The sequence below is a fragment of the Sciurus vulgaris genome (genome assembly GCF_902686455.1).
Source record: "Sciurus vulgaris genome assembly, chromosome: 13".
NCBI classification, from domain to species: Eukaryota; Metazoa; Chordata; class Mammalia; order Rodentia; family Sciuridae; genus Sciurus; species Sciurus vulgaris.
In genome coordinates this window covers 47619653-47641973 of record NC_136474.1, presented here as the reverse complement: position 1 = coordinate 47641973, position 22321 = coordinate 47619653, and the positions used below count along the sequence as shown (strand labels likewise).

The following is a 22321-nucleotide window of genomic DNA, read 5'->3' as shown; positions in this document are numbered from 1 at the left end:
GTATATACTATATAATCTAATTTGGGGAAAAAAACCCCATAAATTTGTATATACATACAAAAAGTCCTAAAAGGTTAGACGGAGAATATTAAGAATGGCTTCAGAAATAATATGTATTTGGTGTAAAAAAATTCAAATTATGTTTGAAACAGAAAGTATAGCTTAGATACTCTATAATCAACTTTAGATTACTACTATTAAGTATAGCTACTGTACAAAACCACTCCAATAGAAAAATAGATATTCCATAACCTACCTTAAATTATAATTAGCTATACTTTCTATTTTAAATAGTTTGAATTTTTTTTACACAAATACGTATTACTTCTACAAATTAGAAATAAAAGTTTTCAAATTTTTGATGACTTAAAGGCTCAGTCATATGAATTATTTGAAAAACAAACTTACAGAGATGTTCTCTGAGGTTTTATATCGGTCTCACCTTTTGACCCAGAGTGCTTTCTTGCTCGTTGGTATTGAAAACAGTGACATTTTCCAGATTAAACTGACTCTGCAAGTTAAGACCTATTAAAAAAAATTTTAAAGATTTTTCAAAGTAAATCCATTGACAACTAAACTTGTGTTAGAATATAACTCATGTTAAATTCTGAGAAGTAACTGGGCAGTACAGCCAGGAGCAGTGGTGCATGCCTGTAATCCCAGGGGCTTAAGAGGCTGAGGCAGGAGGATCATGACTTCAAAGTCAGCCTCGGCAAAAGCGAGGTGCTAAGTGAATCAGTGAGACCCTGTCTCTCAATAAAATACAAAATAGGGCTGGGATGTGACTCAGTAGTCGAGTGCCACCGAGTTCAATCCCTGGTACCAAAAAAAAAAAAAAAAAAAACTAAAACCAAAATCCCCAAACATATAAAATACTAAAAGTATAAACAAAAGATCAAGTCAGAAATAAAAACCACACCTGATTTCACATACATACTTTCTAAAATTCTTTTCTCTTTCTTGTTTTTTTTTTTTAAGACAGTGTCTTACTATGGCACCCAGGCTAGTCCTGAACTTCTGAGCCCAAGTGATCCTCCCACCTCAGTCTGGGACCATAGGCATGGGTTGCCAAAGCTGGCTATCTAAAATTCACGTCTTAGAGATTTCTTTAGGGTTCACAGGGAATTTGGTGAGGCAGTATAATGGATATTTAATTGGAAATCCAAAAAAGAACACAGGGAAAGAGGCATACACAACATCTGAAGCAACATTGGCTAAAATTTTTATAAACAGGATAAAAGACACTAATCTACAGATTTAAGATGCCCACAAATCCCAAGCAGGATAAAGACGACATAGATACATCAGAGTAAAACTGAAGAAAACCACAGAAAAAGAAAAATTTAAGAACAGAGACCCTTTCTTCCACCCGGGAGAAGTCTGCTTTTACTTTTCTTTAATAAAGCTGCATTTTCCACTCTAAAAAAAAAAAAAAAAAAAAAAAAAAAAAAAAAAAAAAAAAAAAAAGAACAGAGAAAAAAATCTAGATTACTGCAAAAAAGTTAGATATCTGATTTGTCTATAGAACAATGGAAGACAGGGGATAAGATAAAGATTATTTCCCATGAGATGAAATCTTACATCTAGTGCTAACCTAGAATCTGATATCAACCAGAACCATTTCACAAGAATAAAGGAGAGCGAGGAGCAGTGGCACACGCCTGTAAGTCCAGCAACTCCGGAGGCTAAGACAGGAGGATCGCTAGTTTGAAGCCAGCTTCAGTAACTCAGCTAGATAGACCCTATCTCTAAGAAAAGAAAAGGACGGGAGATGTAGTTCACTGGTAAAGCACCCTAAGGTTCCCTAGTACCAAAAAAAAAAAAACCCACAATCATACATATCTACATATTTCAGTGTGATTCATCTGCACATTAATAAGCTTTGAACTTGAAGAATCAATGATTTTGTTTCAGGATAACTTACATATTTAGGACTGGTATAACTATGTACAAGTAAAAGAAAATACAGTAACAAATTTCTATACTATTTTTCAATATTTTAAACCATTTTTATTATTATTGTAGAATTCAATCCAGTAAAAAGTAGAAAATTTCCTGCAAAGAAGTTATTTACTGTATAAAAACTTACCTGATTTTTCAGATAGAGGGAAAAGCCTGGCCAAAAACAGTTGAATTCGTCCACAAAAGACTGTATTCTGAGATTTAGATAGTCTTCTTAGAAGATCTAATAATACAGAGAAATGAATGTTACACAGAACGTGTCTTACAACAATATCTAACTTTCTTAATGAGTTTGTTATGAGTGTTTTCCTAAAGAAATGGTTTTCAAAATGGGGGAAGAAATCATTGTCACAAAAACTACTATCAGCAACAAAACAAATATAGCATGGATAATACAATTTTACAACATTTTTCTTACTTTCATAGTTTGCACGCAGAAGAGAGCTTAAAATTAATGATCAGTTTTAATAAATCAGATTGCTTCCTAAAAATGAAGATACTAATGTCTATCTTTAAAATGTTATCAATGAAGGACAACTGGGGAACAAAACTGACCAAATTATGAATATGTAACATGTTCCACTGTTATGTATAATTATAATGCAAACATATGAATGTATGAATATGCAAAAATTCACACTATTATATATAATTATAATGAACCAATTAAAAAATAGCAACATAGCAACAACAAAAGAAACTGATGTTATCACTGGTATGTAATTCAACCACTTCCATTTTAAAAAATAATAATTTTTTCACTGAATTACTTACCATTGCACATCCGCAATAAATAATTCTTCCCAGCAGAATAAAATGTACTCTGGAATTAACACAGAAATTATTATTATTCTTCAGAAGCTGTCACACCCCTTTCAATAATAAGTCACAGGAAGTGAAATATTAAAGAACACTAATGCGCTAAGAATCTGCTGTTCTTTCACTTTTGTCAAGCTAATAGCATTTTCAAAGAAATAAAAATATTTTCAGATATGTAAGATAACACAACTCTGAGTATCTGCTATAACCATCTGAAAGTATGTATCTTCAAGTTAATTTTTACTACTCAATCAAGTTTTGCACTCAAATTTTTCTCCACATGGTTCTTACTTGGCTTTCCCAAGAGAGCACAGTATATAATTCTTTCATAGGGACAAACTTTGGGGCAATCAGCAATATTAGAAATATAAGCAAAAGGGGCTGGAATTGTGGTTCAGTGGGTAGAGTACTTGCCTAGCATGTGTGAGGCACTGGGTTCGATTCTCAGTACCACATAAAAATAAAATAAAGGTCTATCAACATTCAAAAACAGTATTAAAAAAAAAAAAACAAGCAAAAAAACACAACTGTTCTCAGAACGTGGGATCTATTCAGAGATAATGTTAAGAGGAAAAGAAACTAAGGCACTTACTGATTTCCATGTAGCAACATTTTTTTCCACAAAAGTGAATATTGTGTCACATTGATCCAAAGGAAGACAATCCAAAACATCTCCCAGCAATACAAAAGGTGTAGATGCAGTACAAATACCTTCAAGCGGAGCACAAACGAATTTAAAAGTTTAAAAAACTTTCAAGTAAAATAACCAAGAAAAAATAATTCTGATGTATATCCTAAAAGGTACACTTTGTAACTCACATCAAAGTCTTATAGGGACAAGAAACAGAAGCAACCTAAAGTCCAAAATAGACATACTGAAGTAATTTTTTGATATGTACACTCAATTTAAAAAGGTGATTTTTTTTTTTTTCAATAACATCTAGAGCATTTACTATATGTCAGGCACACTAAGAGCTTTAAATATACATTTAATTTTTATAACCCTATGAGATAAATCACATTATCTTCATTTTATTGAATGGGAAAATCAAGACACAAAAAAGTCAAATAACTTGCGCAGGATCACAGAGCCAATAAATGGTAGAGCTGGGATACGAACCCAGGCAGTCTGGCTCCACAGTCTGTTCTCTTCACCACTAAGCTATTTGAGAGAATATATGCAATTAAAAACAAGGGTTATGATGACTACGATAACTTGGAAAAATGCTTGATATAATGTTAAGTGAAAAAGGTAGGATTCAAAATTGTATGTGTATCATAACAATAAATGTCTTTAAAAGCCAGAAAAACTATAACCACATACCAAAATGAATGGTAATTTTTAAAAGTAGAAGAATTAGGACTAGGATTTCCCCTTTATCTCATTTCTGAATGTTTTCTAACGTTACCAAATTATCTTTGATTTAAAAAGATTATCTTCAAAAAAAGACGAAAAAGTTTGATTTGATTTCAACTATGATTTAACATTTAAAATAACAGTATTGTTTCAGGGAAAAGAATGATTAAAATAAAGTTAGTTTGTCTCTAAAGACACTATTACTAAAGAGCAATATAATAAAGACTTTTCTTTTTTTTCTTTTTTCTTTTTTTTGTGGTGCTGGGGATTGAATCCAGGGCCTTGTGCATGTGAGGCAAGCACTCTCCCAACTGAGCTATATCCCCAAACCTAAAGACTTTTCTTAAAGATAATTTAGACTAGCTAAAAATACTTTTCTATCCCTACTCATTCTTTTTTTCTATTTTAAAGGTAATGGTACTAATGCTGTGTTTTAAAAATGTACACTTACCTATGGTATAAGGGGGAAAAAAAAGTCAAAGGGGCACAGTAATCCCCAAATACTGCATTGATAGAATATATCCAGAAAAAGGAAGTAGTATTTCCAGCTCTACTCTGCACTGGTAAGGCATCAAGAATGCAATGTGAGAATACTGCCTAGAAACAGTGGGTGGCTAAGGCAGCATATTTCAACTCATCACAAGGGTTGAAATAATAAGAACTGTCTAACAGGACACCATCAATGGGCATGGTCTAGGAGAGCCTGGGAAACCACCTATCAGGAAAGTTATAGCAGGCAGGCAGGCTGGGCCAGAGATAAGATGACATTAAAGTCCTTCATGAAACTTAGATTCTGTGATACTCTACTGCCTGTAGATCCAAGAGGCATATTCTCTTCCTTTTGTTACAGTGTAGTCTGTAACACATGCAATAATTATAGAATTTAGGAAAATTACCTGTATTCTATTGTCAAAAAATATGAGTCAACAGAACTAAACAAGGGCCTGGGAATTTCATTTAAAAATAGAGAATGGCTCATAGTGATTCTGATGAGCTGGCAAGAACAGGAACCACTGGGTTATATGATCTCTGAGAACTTTAATAGCCTGTATGCCAGTTTCCACACCAATTTCTCTCATTATCTTAACACTGGCCACACATCCACACATACTCGTCTCTCATTTCCAAATGTTCACATTACCATGATTTTGCTTACAATTTTTTTTGCCTAAACAGTCTTCCTTCTCTTTATTACATAGCAAATTTTGACTCTACCTTTCAAAGCATCTAAAAGACTCCCTGATATCTTTAAGCAGACCACCTCATCTATGCTTCTGAAGCACACTGTACATAAATCTCCCATAGCATATCCTAATAACCTTTGCAATAGACCTAGCTTTTAAAAGGTAGGCATTTTGTAAGTTTGAACTAGCAAGTGTCTGATACTGAAGAAGCTCAAAAAATATCCACTGAATTGAATTAAATTTATTTATAGACAATCTTAAAATAGGTCACATAAATAATCCTCTTTCAAGAAGAAAATGTCCTGCTCAAATAAAATAAAAATGCATTTAAGACTTCATAGTTTAAATTCATAAATCCTCACCTTTCCCAATTAAGTTTCTAAGTACCTTTTACAACTTCAAGTGTAAAAGCAACACCAGTTTCATAAGGGCAATGCTATAAGTTAATGAATAAGCACACACTATAAACTGTTTTGACAAAAAATAGGCAAGGAACACTGCACTGTGGAACTCACTTAAGTATGCCTAATGAATGAATGAATTTTATGCAGCTTGTATAAAAGTCTGACAGGTAAAGTCAAAACTTACAAACTTGAAGTTCACAAAATAGCTTGCTCCAACACTGGAAGGCCACTTTTACCTTGCATGTTCCAGTTTTTGTAAAAATAGGAATTAAAATACTACATGGTATATATATATATATATATATATATATATATATATATATATATAATGCTTTCTAGGTTCAAACCTAGTTTTCACATGTATTATCTGAATATATCAAATGAATATTTTAGCCAAACTGGTTAAAGAATACTAATAGTTTTCATTTCTCTCTGAATATATTTAACTATTATGTTAATAATTATTAGCACCTTTTATGTGTTAGGCCCTGTGTGCTTACTATGTACTTTGTTTATTTAAGGTTTCTTTTTTTGGGTGTACCAGAGATTGAAGCCAGGGGTGTTTAACTACAGATTGGCATCCCCAACCCTTTTTTATATTTTATTTAGAGATAAGGTCTTTCTGAGTTGCTGAGGTTGGCTTTGAACTTGCCATCCTCCTGCCTCAGCCTCCTGAGCTGCTAGGTTTACAGGTATGTGCCACCAGGCCTAACTTATTTAAGATTTCTTGAAACTATCCTATACTATTCCCTGGCCCATTTTAATACTCTTCTGTCAGCAGTCTCTCTCAATCCAATTATTCTTCTCCAGCTGCTCTTCAGTATGGCATATAAAGTCCTTTATGAATGACCTTAATTTGCCACTCCTGCTTTTTTCCTTATCATTCTCACTATCCTCTCACCCCTCCTGCTCCACACAGTTCTCTACCCATGTTGAACCTGGCCCTTTTCTGTTTCTGATTAACTCACTGTCTCATATTTCTGCTCTCATGTTAGTTTCCTTTCTAAAACCTTTCCTGATTCCTTTAGATTGTACAATTTAGCTGGGCTTCGTGGTGCATGCCTAAAATCCCAGCTACTCAGGAGACTGAGGCAGGAGAATTCCAAGTTTGAGGACAGCCTGGGAAACTTAGAAAGACCTTGTCTCAAGATAAAATAAAAAGGACTGAGGTGTAATTCAGAGGTAGGGCAAGCATAAGGCACTGGGTTCAATCCCCAGTAGCACCACAAAAAAAAAAAAAAAAAAAAAAAAAAGGAAAAATAATCTGAAATTTAAATCACTTTTACTTTATTTCCTCCAACCACACTTCATTCCCAATAACCACAGTACTTACATCACAGTAAGATATTCACACGTTTCCTCCATTACTCACTAGTTCCACATAGGTGGGGAATATGTGGTGAATCACTGAGTCTCCAAGTCCTAAATTACTACCAGGCACATAGTAGATGCTCAATAAATATTTACTGAATGAATGAAACAAATGGAGAATAAAGAAAGTGCCAAAATGTGCACTGAAGGGATGAAAAACAAGTGTGGATTAATTTGATTGGGACAAAATCTTGGCCATGGTGGGTGTTAGGCAATATTTGACAAATGAACAAAATCAGACACAGAGGTATGGGGGAAAGTTTTCAAAAAAAACATGTCATATCCAATATAACTTTGAAAAACAAAACAAAACTATACTTACCTTCAGTTACTCCCCCAATAGCAAGAGAAATAATAGCTAAAACGTTTTCACAGGATGAATGATTTATCTACCAAAAGAGGAGAAATGATTTAATTTAGGGACAAGAGTTCAGACTAATTTGATTACAATAAAAACATGCCCTCTGACATTAAACTCATTATCACAAACGTAGAACAAAAATATTCTACATAGAAGGTAATATTTTCTAAGATTAAAATTTGAAATATGAAGTCATATATAGAATTAATAATTCTAGCAGAATGTCAAGTAAGTAATAAGCAGGGAACTCGCTCAAAACCAATGGTCTTAGGAAAATGGTGACATTAGCATGACTAAGACCATAAGCTAACCTAGCACACAAGTGCTAAGGTTAGAACTCAATGGCATAGGGCAAAAGCAGGGCTGGGGGAATATTAATACTTGTGCAACATATGTCTGAGGAAGGGTTTGATAGTATGTAGTACTTAGGTACTATAAAATCATAATAGCCTGCATTTACTGACTGTTCATTGTATTGTTTTACACAACACTGAAAGAATAGTATTTTCCCTTTTACAAATGAAACTGAAGCTCCAAAAGGGAAGTAACTTTCCTAATGTCTCACAATGGAAAAGTGAGTCAGTCTGAAGAACAGGAAAGAATCCGTTTGATCCAGAATTGTCTGAGAAAAAGGGATAGTATATTGGAACACTAAAAGAGAATCGAGATCTTTGGGTTCCAACCTTTGCTTGATCAAGAATACACTATTGAAAATTTTTATTTCATTTAGAAGCCCCACTAACAGCAAATAAATTCAGATTCTCCATGGTTAGGTTAAATTAGTTTATTGAGGGAGAGGCCTTAGTTATGTAAGTATACTTACTGATGACGAGGATGCCATTGAAAAATGAGGACATGAAATTCTAGTTCCTAAGCTGAATATCCTTAGACAAGACCTTTCATGTCACAACAGGACATGCCACTAATCATACAGCAATGAGACAATTCCACCTCCAGCCACTCTAGTTCTAGCTCACCAAGACAGCATGTCAACTTTTTCATCACCAAACCCTGAAATTGCACCAGCAGTATCAAAATCCTTCATTATGACATAACCCTTATTCTATCAAGTCAGTTTTCACAAGGCAGTAAGCCCACACTACGGGAAAAAAGTCATGTACAAATATCCATTCTAAGAATAAAAGCAATTTTCTAACAGCATGTTTTTTTTTTTTTTTTTTTTTATTTGCCAGTAAAATTTTAACAATTAATAAAATAAAAGCATACTTACAATTTCTTCTTCTAGAACACCTCTGAAAGCTTGGTCAAGTGTACATTTTTTTTCATTTTCACTATTAAAAACAAAAAAGACATCTGGTGTTTTAAACAATGCAGGGTAAGTATAAATATTTAGGTAGATCTTCTTCATGGACAATAATGCCTTACCTGCCAGGTAACTGGCTGAAGGTACATAATAATGGCTTGATATTTTTGTTGTTCAAGGCCTCTCTGGTAGATTTCTAGAAAAATAAAAATGGCAAATAATTGGAAAGATTCTTATTATTAAAAATATATTATTCATCAACGCTATGCTTTTCTAAGACATGTTTGTATGTGGGAAAACTGCCTACCAGTCATTTTCTCAGTAGTCCTTATTTCAAATGTCACTTCATGATACAGGGTCCTCATGACTTTAAATCTAGTAAAAGCTTCCAACTAGACTTTTTCTTTCTGAGTTTTCCGTCCTTCTTCTCCTCCTTTTGTTTTTCTTTCTACTTTTTTTTTTTTTGGATGTAGGATCTGGCTATGTTGCCCAGGTTGGCTAGAACCTATGGGCTCAAGCAATCCTCCAGCATCAGCTTCCCAAGTAAGGGACTATAGTGTCCACCACCTCACTGGGTTCCTTTTTACTCTCTTTTTAAACATCACACTCATAAGCATATGCTGCCTTTTTGGTTTTTTAAATTCCATGTGGTTCCTTATTTACATGTTTTGGTTTTGAAATTTCATTAACTCCCTCAAGATCCTTGATAATACTAGCCTATTCAGTCGATCTAACCTTATATCCCACTACTTTCCAAAACATAACTTCCACTAAAGTCTGGTCACTTTTTCATCATTTCCTGTCAAACTCATCTAGTGTATTTACACATTCATGCTGTTCTTCCCACCTGCTCATCCAAATTCTATCCATTCTTCCAGATCCATCTAAAGTCCTACCTCCTCCAGGTACTCCACTCGGCTCAATCTCACATACACAGTAAGCCACTGGTTAAAGACAAAAATATTGCAAAGTCATTCATTCTGTGTAAATTCACATGTATTTGGGAAGTCATTGAATTACCTCAGAGGGAGGTGGATTTCTACTTTAAATGTTCTCTCCTGGCTCTTACACTAACCAGCTGAGTAATTTTAGGCATATCCCATTACCTTCCAGTGCTCCCTTTTCCTCAACAGTAACACAAAAGGGTTGTTTCCCTTACTATCATCATCAGCTTGTTAGAAATGCAGATGCTTTGGCCCCCACTCCAGACTTAATGACGATCAACATCTTCAGGTGATATTACCCAATGAAGCTTGAAAAGCACTGAACTGTATTCAATTCAATGGTCCTTTTCAGGGTTAACGTGACTGAAGTTAAACGATTTTGTTGACACCAACAGGGCATAATTCATAAAAACAAAACACAACGGCATGGGGGAAAACTATTGACTACAATGGTTATTTTTTTCTTTCACATAATTTTCAACCTGGGATCACTACAATAACCAAAACACAGTTAAATATCTGAGTAATTGAATCATGCCTTGAAATGTTGGTGTAAACCATAGAGACGAATATGGCCAAATGACCTGGAACAATGTTCTTAATACATATATTTCTGTTGTGGGCAACATAAAAAGAACAGTGGATTTGAAGTCATAAAATCAGAGAAGTCACTTAACTTCTGGGGGTATCTCAGCTTCTATATCATGTAACAGGGATAATAAAATAGCCCATTTTAGTGTTACTCTAACAGTTGGATAAAGTAACATGAAAGTGCTCCGCAAAATGTTTCCGAAATGCTCAAACTACCTTTTTTCACCGGGCAAGAATAAAAGAGCAGCTGGTAACGTTTCCCAAAGGTGATGTTTGCCTTTTCCCGCTTAGCTTCTTTTCCGTCTCTTAAGGTGAGATACTAAGGGTCAAAGGGCGGTGAACAGGCTGCTGGAACACCTGGTCGTTTAGGAGGCGGAGCGGGAACCCTGTCACTGGGTATAAACCACTCCCGCCCTCCGCCTTCAGCAGCTCCCTTTCTGGAGACACCTGCCAGGCTAAGCGAACAGAGAAACCGGACTTGACCGTGCAAGTTAACTCTCCGCACCCGGCATTAGGGCGTCCAGAAACAGGGTCACGGACCGGCGGCCAAATAAGCAGAGGCGGACAGCACTGGACCCACGAAAGAGGAAGGTAGTGCGCCTTTTCCTATCTCCCAGCCCCCGGCGGGGCCGGGAGTGGACGCCGCGGCTTACACCCCACTGTCTCGCTTTACCCCAGGGCAAAATTCGAGAAATTTCAGGGAGAGGAAAGGAAAGAACAGTGTCGGGTCAGGACTGCACCCTCCCCCCGCCAGCTCACCGTAAACCGCATCCGCGCTTCGGGCAAACTGAAGAGCGGCGGCGTCGGAGACATCTTCTCGGTTGCGCGTGCCCGCCGCCGCTCTGCGGCGCCGGGTGATGACGTCAAACCGGGAGCAACGAGATTGCCCGCTCAGAGCGTGGCTAGAGTGGCCTTTGAGCGGAGGTTCCCGCCAGCCGGCTCTTGTGCGTTTCCGGGCTGCCTGAGTTCAGGTGGGGGTAAAAATCAGCCGCACAGTGCTTACCCCGAGTTCTCGGGTAACCCCATAGGGTGAGGGGACTTGGGACCAGAGTCTTTGTGGTTTTCCTGGTTTGTTGAAAGCGGGTGAAGGGCGGCTGTTTGTGGCTCAGATGGCGCGCAGGAAGGTAACGCTGCCTGAGAGCCCAAGGCAGGTGGGTTATCTGGGGAACTCCGGGCTAGGGAGGTTGTGGTCGGGACTGCCGGACCGCTGTCTTTGAAGTTCGGCGTGATGACACGCCGCGGATTTTGACTCAGTGGACCCTGTAGCTCGTGGTGAACTCTTTCCTCTTTTCTGAAATGAAAACGGACACTCTTCACCGGGCGGTTGAAGAGGATGAAATAGCGAATGGAAGCGTGGATTGTAGAGCAATATAAGTAGTGTTTATTAATATTTTTTACCTGAAATCAATTAAATTTGCATGTAGTTCTCTAGTAAAAAGAGAATACAGCCCCCGTAGCTGATTAGAAAATCGGCTCTGCTGTACCACATCCCCAGTAGAAGGATCCCTTGCAAAATCGTATCCCTTTGCAATTTCCTCCCTTGCCACTTATTCCCCGGGAAAGGCTTGGCCAATGAGAAGCTGAACAGCAGTAATCCACAGTCGGGGTTACACGATGGATAAACCGCTGACTGAAACGCGAAGGATTTTTTGCTCTTACTTTTCCCTAAAGAAGAAAGCTAGGTGTACACCATACCTTGTTCTCTACACTGATACCCAGTAAGAATACAGAGAGCTAAGGAAAAGATGACTTTGCAGAGTCTTGTCCCTAAGTGTATTGTGAATAATGATGACTGCTTGGATGATTGCAGCCTTTTTTAGAGTCAAAAGAATCATTGAGGTTTAATTGTAACTCATGTAATGTAATTTAAATGTAAATGAAACTTAAAAATTGAGACCAAATTAGGATGATTTACTTTGGAAATATAGTTCATTAATATAATGTTAGGAGAAGAAATGAGCTCTTTTTTTTCTTTTTTCTTTTTTTTTTTTGCTGCCACAATGAGTGAGGCAACAAAACATAGAGATGAAACAGGAAAAAGTAGCAATCATCAGGTAATAGGGAGTGTTTAAGGGGTATAGATTTTCAGGGTTAATTTAAAAATTCTAGAGAGGGATGATGATAGTTACATAACTAATGCTACTAAATTGGACACTTAAATTTGGCCAAAATGCTTAATTTTATGTATATCTTCCATGATAAACAACTCAAAAGCTATTTTTAAAAAAAGCAGTGGTCTTTGGTTAGGTAATTAAAAATGGAAAAGATAATAACAGACAATTATGATCTTGAACCCTCAAGATAAGATTATCTGCAATAAGGAAAGAATTTTTAAAAGATGTCCATGAAAAATTACAGTAAAGTACATTAGCATTTAAATTGTGAGACATTTTTATAATTCACAGTGCACTTAATATGCTGTACTTCATTAAATCCTCTAATATTTTAAGCTAGATAATATAGCAGTTATGACCATTTGACACAAAAATAAGCAAACTTAGAGAAGGTTCTTAATAGAAATTGTCAAAAAAAATTGAGACTAGCCAGAGGTTTTGATGCCAAATTTTGTGCTCATTATACTGTTATACTGTCTTAAGTAATGACCAATTTTTTGTGTGTACCTTTTATGAGCCAGGCACTTTTTCTTGTGTTATTTCTACTCCTTACAATAATTTTGTACATATATGTTAACAAGGAAATAGCTTTGTTTACCCTAGGTCACATGCACAGAGCAAGCTGAGAGTGGAATGAGTCTAGACCAAATCCCAAAGCTTATATTTTTCTCAATTTTTTTATGAAATATATTTTTTAGAAGTAACTGGACCCAATATCTTTATTTCATTTATTTATTTTTATGTGATGCAGAGGATGGAACCCAGTGCCTCACATGTCCTAGGCAAGTGCTCTACCACTTAGCTACAACCCCAGCCCCCTAAATCTTAACTCTTGAATCTTTATCAAGCCATAGACCTGGTCAGAGGCTTATAAATTATTTTCTTACAAATGGGTAACAACAACAACATCATCATAGGCATTTTTAGAAGATAATAAAACAAAAAGTTTTTAAAAGATATGTAATAAACATTTTCAAAAAGAACCAACATCCAATGACAGGTAACATTTTCACTTAGAATTATTGAGCACCTCTTCCTTATATGCTGGCTTTTGAGATAAGATAATGTGTACTAGAGACTGCCGGTTAGGAAATGACCTTCCACTGGAATCTCTAGGTGTGTGGTTTAGAACAGTTTTAGGTATTCTTCATTCCGCGTCTTTTCCCTTGGGCACTCTTGAGTTTTATTTACCACTGGGAGGGTAAGATCTAGGGAAAAAAGGACCAAGGGGGCAGCTAAGTCTGCTTTACTCTTAGACCCTATCCTTCCTGTTGCCTAGGTAAAAGGAAACCTGCTCCAGGCTCACCCGTCAACCACATTATGATGCTGGATTACAGATTTGGCTAGTTCAGGTTCTAGGTCCTAGTCATCACTCCCTTTCTCTCGTGTAGTTTAAGTGGATTGAAATATTTATAGGCAAAATTTGGCAAAAAAAAGGGTGGGGAGTGAGTGAGTTCCTGCACTGGGAAAGGAATGGAACCAAGAATAAAAAGTAGAAGAGGGACGGCACTGTATATATTTGGGAACTCAAATTTTGTGGAGGAAAAGAGGAATTTACATGAAAACTATGGCTATGCTATATTCATTATGGGATAGAGGCCATTTTCCACCACTTTATATTGATATTTTACTCTTTATTCAACACAAATTCCTTTTTGTTTATTTAGTTTTTGCAGTGCTGGGATTGGAATCAGGGTCTTACTCATGCTACACAAACACTCTTGCTGAACTGCATTCCTAGCCCTCAACACAAATTTCTTGAGAGCTTACTGTTGGGCTCAGGTACAATATTGGATTATGCGGTATTATCAAATCGTTGACAGGTACTGTATTGCTATGGATTCAATATGGTTTGTCCTCTCTGAAACACATGTTGAAATTTGCCATTACAGCAGTGTTAGAAGAAGACTTGATGGGAGACGTTTGGGTCATGGCAGCAGAGCCCTCATGAATGAATTAATGCCTTTCTCTCTTATTGGTATTCACACATTTATCTCCAGCCAAGACTGACCTTCAGCACCATGGACAGAGATCCAGCACTCGCAGGATTCTGCTGACCTGAACTGAGTCCATCATCAAACGATATTGAGTCTAGATCCTTCCCTATTTGTGGCTGCTGAGGACATGCAGGGCAGAGAATCTGGGCTTCTGTGTCTGGGAGGCTCCCAGACTCTGTTCCTGTGGGGTTGCCAAATGCTGCCGCCGCCACCAAAAGTCTCCCTTGAGCTGCCTGTGAACCCCTAGCTCTTCCACCTTGGTCAGTGAAGCTTTTGTCTCTGAGAGCGAAGTGTGGGGAGGCCACATGGAGGGAAGGAGAGGATGATGTGAAGGTTTGCCCCAGCCCATCCACCATTTGCTTCCCTCTTGCTCCCCACCCTCTCTCCCTCCCCCAAATCCTCTTCTTCTCTCCAAGCTGAAATGGGCAGTGACTTCCAGGCAGAATGGACACTCTAGTATGTTGGTAGGGCAGTGAGGGATCTTTCTGAAGCATGTCCTGTGAGGAGACCTTCCATTCTTTTCTGTGTGAGCCCTGTTCCCATTTATATCAACATTTGGGAACATGAGTAAATTCCCCTCGTCTGTCACTCCATTGTCAGTTCACTCAGTTGCTTATCATCTTATTAATTCATTTCCTGCCTTTGTTTAAATGTGATAAAGGGAGCAAGGAGCTTTTCATATACTTCCTTCCTTTGGCTGTCTTTTCAAGGCTGCCTCAGAAGCAAGTAGGGTCAAAATGAAGAAATAAATGTCAAGAACAGATGATCATTCTCTGCTTTGGAAGTCACACCATAATCTGTTAGACCATTTTATTGAGTTTTAATATTCAGCAAACTTTTCTCCATCAGCTCATGCTGAGTGAGCATTATGAGCTGTGTGAGTGCACTTGCTGACTGGTGGAACCTGCACTCTCCTCTCTGCTCAGTGGATGAGCCCCTGAAATGAAGCCCCACTTTGAATTTCATTATGTCACAATGAAAGACTGACCATTGAGTTAAAGTTTAAGATGGTAGAGAGACCCTGTCTCATAAAAAGAAACAATGCTATATGAACTTGCATTTAAAATAAATATCAGTTTGAAAACTTAAAAAGTTTGAATGTAACTGAGTTTATTTTCTGCTAAGTTAAGACAGAGGTATGTATAGTGACTTCTTAAAATAATCTACTCTAGTCCAGCTGACACTGGAGAAAAGTAAATGTAACTTTTTAGTAATTCTAAAAAGTGGACCTGGTTATGAATTGTGACAGTAATCATCCCATTATTGTTTTCAAGCAGAGGACATTTGACAAAGAGGTAGGATTGAAAGGTAGAGATGTATCATGAAATAATTCACTATCTGATATTACTAGATGGAAACACTGATCCACCTAACATTTACATTTGGATAGCAGTATGTTTTATCATTTTGATTGTTCTAAAACACTCCCATGCCCCAAAGAATTGTTTTGTTTTCCAATATTAATATCTTAAAGGTTTTGAAATGTTTTTAACTGGTTCTTAGGTCATTGTGCCTAGCCTTAAGGCAGTTGTTATACTGCAGACAAATTGAAGGACAGAATAACAGTGTGAAAAACAAAGTTGAAACTGATACTACTTCACAAGTATCCCCAAAATGTGTAGTGTTACTATGCTGCTGGTAGTTTTATGATGAATATGAATCACATTCAACTGCATGCTTAATAAGGTACAGTGTGGTCAGAAACCTGCCTGTCCTTTACTGCACATACTAAATATGAATCATCATTCCAGGCATAGTGAGACACACCTAGAATCTCAAGCACTCAAGAGACTGAGGCAGAAATATCACAAGTTCAAGGTCAGCCTGTGCAACTTAGGGAGACCCTGTCTCAAGATTTAAAAGGGGCTGGGGATGTAGGTCAGATGGAGCACTTGCCTAGTATGTCTGAGACTGTTTTAGTCAGCTATTTCACTCAAGATTGACAAGAACCCTATTAGAAGAGGAAAAGTTTACTTGAGGACTCATGGTTTCAGAGGTCTTAGTTGATAGAAGGCCAGCTCCTTTCCTAGGGGCTCAAGGTGAGGCAGAACATCATGGTGGGAGAATGTGGTGGAGGGAAGCAGAGACTCCGTTTGCCAGAGTGACCTACCTCCTCTAGCCACACTCAACCTGCCTTTAGTTACCACTCAGTTAATCCCCATCAGGGGATTAATTCAATGATTGGATTAAGGCTTTTCCAACCCAATCATTACTTTCTTGCATTGTCTCACATGTGAGCTTTTGGGGGACACCTCACATCCAAACCAGATTCAATCCCCAGTACTGGGGAAAATAAAGATATGATTATTGTATGACAAATATTTCATGCTAACATCAGATCTAGATAATTATTATAGGAAATAGACAGTCCCAAAGAAAAATAACTGCTGAGTCAGGGTGTTCACTAAGCTAGTGCTCACAAGCTTGTAAGCACAGTTAGGGTCTATTTGCCAACCTTAGTGAGAGGACATGGTGCAGGGGTTGGGGAATACCTCTCACCAGGACTGTTTCCTCCAGTTTACATCACCATTTTCTTAAGTCAACTTGATTTTAATAGTTTTTTAAAACCTAGAAAGATTAATTAGAGCCCAAACTGTTTTCAACTATCAATTCATTAATGGATTGCATCAATAGTTAATAGTTTGTCTTATAACTCCATCAGATATTTATTAGGGGGGTTGGACATTTAGCTCAGTGGCAGAGCGCTTGCCTAGCATGTGCAAGTCCCTGAGTTCAGTTCTCGGCCCTGAAAAAAAAAAAAAAACTATAAAGGTATTTATTAGGTATTAATTAAAGCAGAAAGATTTATTCACATTACTTTTAAAATACTTCTATAGTTCTATGGTGAATCGGCACAAGCTACTTTTGAATAGTTATCTATCAAAAGGTAGAAAAGAACAATTATTTGTTGCAGTTTTTAGGAATACTATTTTGTTGGAAGATAAATATTCCTAGGATTAAGTTGTGATTATACGCAAAATGATCAACAACATAAACCAACGTGTCAGCTAATTCATCAACTAGAAAGAATAAATGTCTAAAGCTCAGTGTTATGTAATACATGAAGTATGAGTAGAAGAGCTTATCTTCAGAAGACAATGGTATCCTTTGGAACATAGATTTAAAGGGTAAGCAGTTGTATTATTGAAAAATAAACATGCCAGTTTGCCATCCATACAAAACCTTTTTTCCTGAGGTATATTTGCCTGAATTTAGCTGACCCGTAACTTGATAAAAGTTATTTGAAAAAGCCAGGTCCTATGGCACACACCTGTAATCTCAATGGCTTGAGAGGCTGAAGCAGGAGGATCCTGAGTTCAAAGCCAGCCTTAGTAACTTAGTGAGGCCTGAGGCAACTCAGAGAGACCCTGTCTCTAAATAAAATATAGAAAAAGGCTAGGGATGTGACTCAGTGGTTAAGCACCCTGGATTCCATCCCTGGTACCAAAAAAATTATTTGAACATAAGTATCAAATCAAGTGGCCTGTGACTATTAGGATTCTCATAGCTTTGATCTCTTAAGTAAGTATATGAAGAATTTTAAGATCAAATAAGTGCAAGATCATCTAAGGGGTCAATAATTGGAGAAATTAATTCCATTATGGGTGTTCATAATTCTTTTTCTCCTTGACTACTTTCATACTGAGCTATTTAATTTTATATGGCATATAACAATATTTTTTATACCTTTATTTATTTTTATGTGGTGCTAAGGATGGAACACAGTGCCTCTCCTCATCCATGCTGGGCAAGCACTCTACCACTGAGCTACAACCCCAGCCTATAACTATACCTTGTGTGAATTTTTTTTTTAAGTTTAAGTTATTTATTTAAGCCATCTCCTACCACAAAGAGATGGAAGATCAGTACAATGGTCATCGTTTGATACAAGTAAGGTGAGTTAAAAAAAGGTCCCCTACACTTTTCTGGTCTTCTTGCAGAGTAATAGTCCAAACCAGTGCTGTGGTCTCTGATGCCTGGGTAATGGTCCAGATTCTCTATTCATCTTCATAGCCAGTTGGAAGTGGGTGCACATAAGGGTTATGGAACAGAGTATGGTCACCATCTCCCCAGGGAAAGGGCTTGGTTCTGATGTGGAGATGGGGATAGGCGATGAACTTGGGTCTTGTGCTCTCCGTGGTGCAACTTGAGGAAAGCATTCAGCATGCTCACTCCCACCCCGGGGAGGGCGACGAAGTGAGGGCTCTCCACATGTGAGCCGAGCCCTCCTCGCCATGGGCGCCACTCGACATGGGCCGCCCCACCTGGGGGTGGGACCGACCTAGCAGCCTAGAAAGACAGAACGCAGACCCTGCAGCCAACACCATTTTGACTTGGATCCCATTGGGTGAATGTTTTTTGAGACAGGATCTCACTAAGTTGTGTAGGCTGGTCCTGAACTTTTGATCCTCTTGCCTTACCCTCAAGAGTAGCTTGTATTGAAAGATTATATATGTGTGTATGTGCCATCTCACCCAGTTGAAATGAGGGTTTTTTAAAAAAAATGAGTATCACACTAAAATATCTTAAATTCTAAAGTATGTCATATACAGATATCGAGTTTTGTAAATGTTCAACTAAAATCCTTTTTTTCCCCTTATGGTGCTGGGAATTGAGCCCAGGGCCTTGAGCACACTAGGCAAATGTTCCACCCCTTGAGCTACAATCCCCAGCCTTCGACTTCAATTTTCTCTATATCATTATGTATACTGAGGTCCTTCCTAAAATATAGGTCCAAGAATTGCTTATCATTGTGAAGTTCCTTATTCACGCTTTTCACAACACTTTTACTTAACGAATGTGTTTATTTTGCTCATTATATTCAAACCAATGTTATTATTTCAGTTATTGCCAACTTCCATTTCATTTTGCATTGATTCCAAAATGTTAAATTATATTAACTTCTAAAATAATTTGTGTAGATCATATGTGTTATTCATTAAAATTATATTTGTCATGTTACATTAAATAAGACTTGGCCCAAGGATTCTGCCATACCTGAGTAGTTGGGTTACAAACTGCAAACTAGGTTAGTTCTTAAACTAACTGATAGCCTGGTAAAGGAGGATACTGTAGTAACAGCTGAGTCTCAGCCAGTGATAGCAGCTGAGCCTGTCAATTGCAGAGTCCTAGGAATCAGGCTCTGTAACCTGGGAAGCTGTCTTCACCCTCCACTTGCTCTTGTTTGTAAATGCTGCCCTGCCCCGTTGGGAGCTCGAGTCTTTGAAGCTGTTCAAAGCCTGGGGGTCTCCAAGTAACTTGTTCTTTCTTTTTTCTCTTTTTCCTCCCTTTTCCTTCCTTAAATCACTCTGCTAACTTTAACTTGCCTAAGGGTTTTTCCTTAACTGTTCAGTATGGGACAGAAAGTAAAAGTTTATTGTGATGTAATTATGAGCTTGTGGTATTTAAGACCTATTCACCTCTTTTAAGAAATCTAATATTTAAAATGGTGTTTCTTATTGTTTGTGAAGCATATTATGCTTTTTGAGATTTTGCCTATAAAACTGTTAATAAAATTTGAAAAAAATTGAAAATAAAAACTTAATGATTGGCATACTACATATATATGTATATAATATATATATATATAATATTTCAGGGAAATAAAGTTTACATGATGACCTAAACCAAATTATACTTAAGATAGAAATCACACTATTTGTTGTTAAACATTTTGTGGTAAAAAGAACAGGAAGCAAAATAATGAAGAAAAAAATATTTGCAATGGTTTTGGGTTCTCAAGTCCCTCTTCCTTATTTTGGTACAGAGAAAGCAGCATTTGTGCCAAGGGGATTATCCTGGTGGAAATGAAGGAGAAAGTTGTGTGCACGATGATGAATGGGTGGTCACCTCCCAGAGACCTGCAGGTCCAGCGAACAGAGGGAGTCAGCCTTGTTGAAGGTTCAGGGTGGGCTCTGAGTAGGATTCTAGGAGGGAGGATCCCCTCAGGGTCTTTAGGCGGTTCACATGGGAGACCAGCCTACAGGGGCCCAGTCCATTGGTTGCCTCCTCCTCCCTGTCCCAGCACACACCTGGCCTCCTGCCACAAAGAGGAGTCAAATCAGAAAACCCAATTTAGTCTTCTCACTAGAGGAAAGGGGGTCCAGAGGGTCAGAGCCCATACCCATACATCAAATGATTGATTGATAAATTAATGGATTAGGGCAGAATATGTTGCTACGGCTCCTGGGAGAGCATCTGAGGAAGCAAACTGGCAGCCCCCTGGAACTATGCACTGGAGGTGACTTAGACCATTCATTTTTAGTTCAGTGGGCTTAGGCTACCAGCTAGTCTGGGAGGACATGTGCTTGGTTAGAGTAGACAACTAGGGTACCATATGACAGAGGTGCTGATCCGTCCTGTGGATACAGGGGTGGGCATAAGGGCTCCCTCCCAGGGTGTGAAGTCCAGAGACACCTCAGCATCTGGAAGCCACAGAGTGCACCTGGAGCTGCATGGTGGGCACTGTACAGTGAGCCGGAAGGATGGAGAGAGCAACCTGTCACTGGGGGGCTTTCATAGGTTGTCATCCTGAAGTGCAATCAATGAGCTAGTTCTGGAAGAAGTATTGGGCCAAAGCCTCACCTTCTCCCTCTCTGGCTCCCATTGGCCCTTGACCTCCCTGGGCTTGCCTGCTACAGGATAAGATCTCTTGCGCAATGAAAGTGGACACAGAAGCCACCTGTCATAAGGGTGAGGGAACTCAGACACCCATGCAGGGTCTGTAGGACAATATTTACTGCTTACTGGCCCCATCAGGTGCCAGGTTGTGTCTTCCTGGGAACTGTCCTCCTGCCAGCCTCCACCCCCTGTAGGTGGAATATGTCCCCTACTTGTAATACCCCAAAATGTTGAGCCAGCTCAGACCTGGGCATCAGCTCCCCATATTCTCCTTGCTCGCAGACCTAGGGAGGGATCCTCACACATGGGGCCCCCAGCCTTGGCTCTTCATGCTGAGGCCTGGTAAGTGGGTTCATGATCCCCTGTAGTGGGACACTGAGGCAGTTGAACTCCATATGTGCTACAGGCGATTTGCCTAGTAAATGCAGCAGCGTGCCCCAATCTTCTGGGGTGCCATCCCCTGCATTTCACACATCAGGTGAAAAGACCACTCTGTCTGAGTCTTTTCTGTGTGCATGCACACTCACACAGACACATACCTTTGCCTGGAATGTGGACCTGTTCTCCTGAGCAATTCTGGCTCAAAATGCAGGATTTAGCACAGCTAGTGCTCCATGAAGTCGCCCTGACAACCAGGCTCTTGCCGCACACGACCCTAGGAGTCCCAGAAGACCTGAGTCAGGCGGAGGCTTGCACTTGCCTCCCCTGCACTTGTGTGGGTATCTCTGTCTTTGGGGCACTGCCCAGAACTGTAAGTGTAGAGGAGGAATTGGAATTGGAATGAGAGGTGTGTAAAATCAAGCAGTTTTGGTCAAAGGTGGTCTTATTGATCTCAGTTCTGGTTCTGCTAGGTGGCTCCAGAGAGGTACTCATCACTTGAGGGAGCAATCTCCATTTGACTCCAAAGTGTCTACCTGGAGATCCTGGAAGATGGATTGATTGAATCAATTGATTCAGCGATTGAACTGTCCCTGGAAAGAAGCACTTCAATTGCCATGAGACAATGTTCCTGCTTGGGGAGAGTCCATCTCATCATTGTAACGAGTCCATTCCATGCTTTGAATATGACCCTTGATGCTGTACCATTGCAACTTATTTTAAAATATACTTGTTTTTTTTTTTTACCCCTTCCTCTTCCTCATTTCACTCCCCACAACCCCACAGCCATGAGGTGAGCAAGGTTGGCCTTCTTCCATCCCTCTCCTTCAGTTCGTTGACCAAGGAATGAAGGAATTCAGACTTTGAGTTTGGCACCTGTGGATCTAAAAATACAGCCATCTCTCAAGGCTACAAAAATCTGAGTCTTTCCAGGGCACAACTGGAATATAGTCT

At 38.5% G+C, this 22321-nt stretch overlaps 1 protein-coding gene and 1 pseudogene across 3 annotated transcripts in view; both read right to left on the bottom strand.

Annotated features, from left to right (window-relative positions):
- THOC1 (THO complex subunit 1) overlaps positions 1 to 11210 on the bottom strand; it is a 46641-nt gene extending 35431 nt beyond the window's left edge. For both annotated transcript variants that reach the window (XM_079108341.1, XM_079108342.1), the window contains exons 1-8: positions 11017 to 11210; positions 8845 to 8918; positions 8690 to 8750; positions 7420 to 7486; positions 3374 to 3492; positions 2737 to 2785; positions 2090 to 2185; positions 443 to 525 (exon numbers count right to left, since the gene is read on the bottom strand). In XM_079108341.1, the coding sequence (XP_078964467.1) occupies positions 443 to 525; positions 2090 to 2185; positions 2737 to 2785; positions 3374 to 3492; positions 7420 to 7486; positions 8690 to 8750; positions 8845 to 8918; positions 11017 to 11070 (603 nt within the window). In that variant the 5' untranslated portion in view covers positions 11071 to 11210. The remainder of the gene's footprint in view (positions 1 to 442; positions 526 to 2089; positions 2186 to 2736; positions 2786 to 3373; positions 3493 to 7419; positions 7487 to 8689; positions 8751 to 8844; positions 8919 to 11016) is intronic.
- Positions 11211 to 18226: 7016 nt separating this feature from the next.
- On the bottom strand, positions 18227 to 18729 carry LOC306642536 (cytochrome c oxidase subunit 6A1, mitochondrial-like; annotated as a pseudogene). Its single transcript has one exon. The product of its transcript is annotated as a cytochrome c oxidase subunit 6A1, mitochondrial-like (transcript).
- Between the last annotated feature and the right edge of the window lie 3592 nt (positions 18730 to 22321).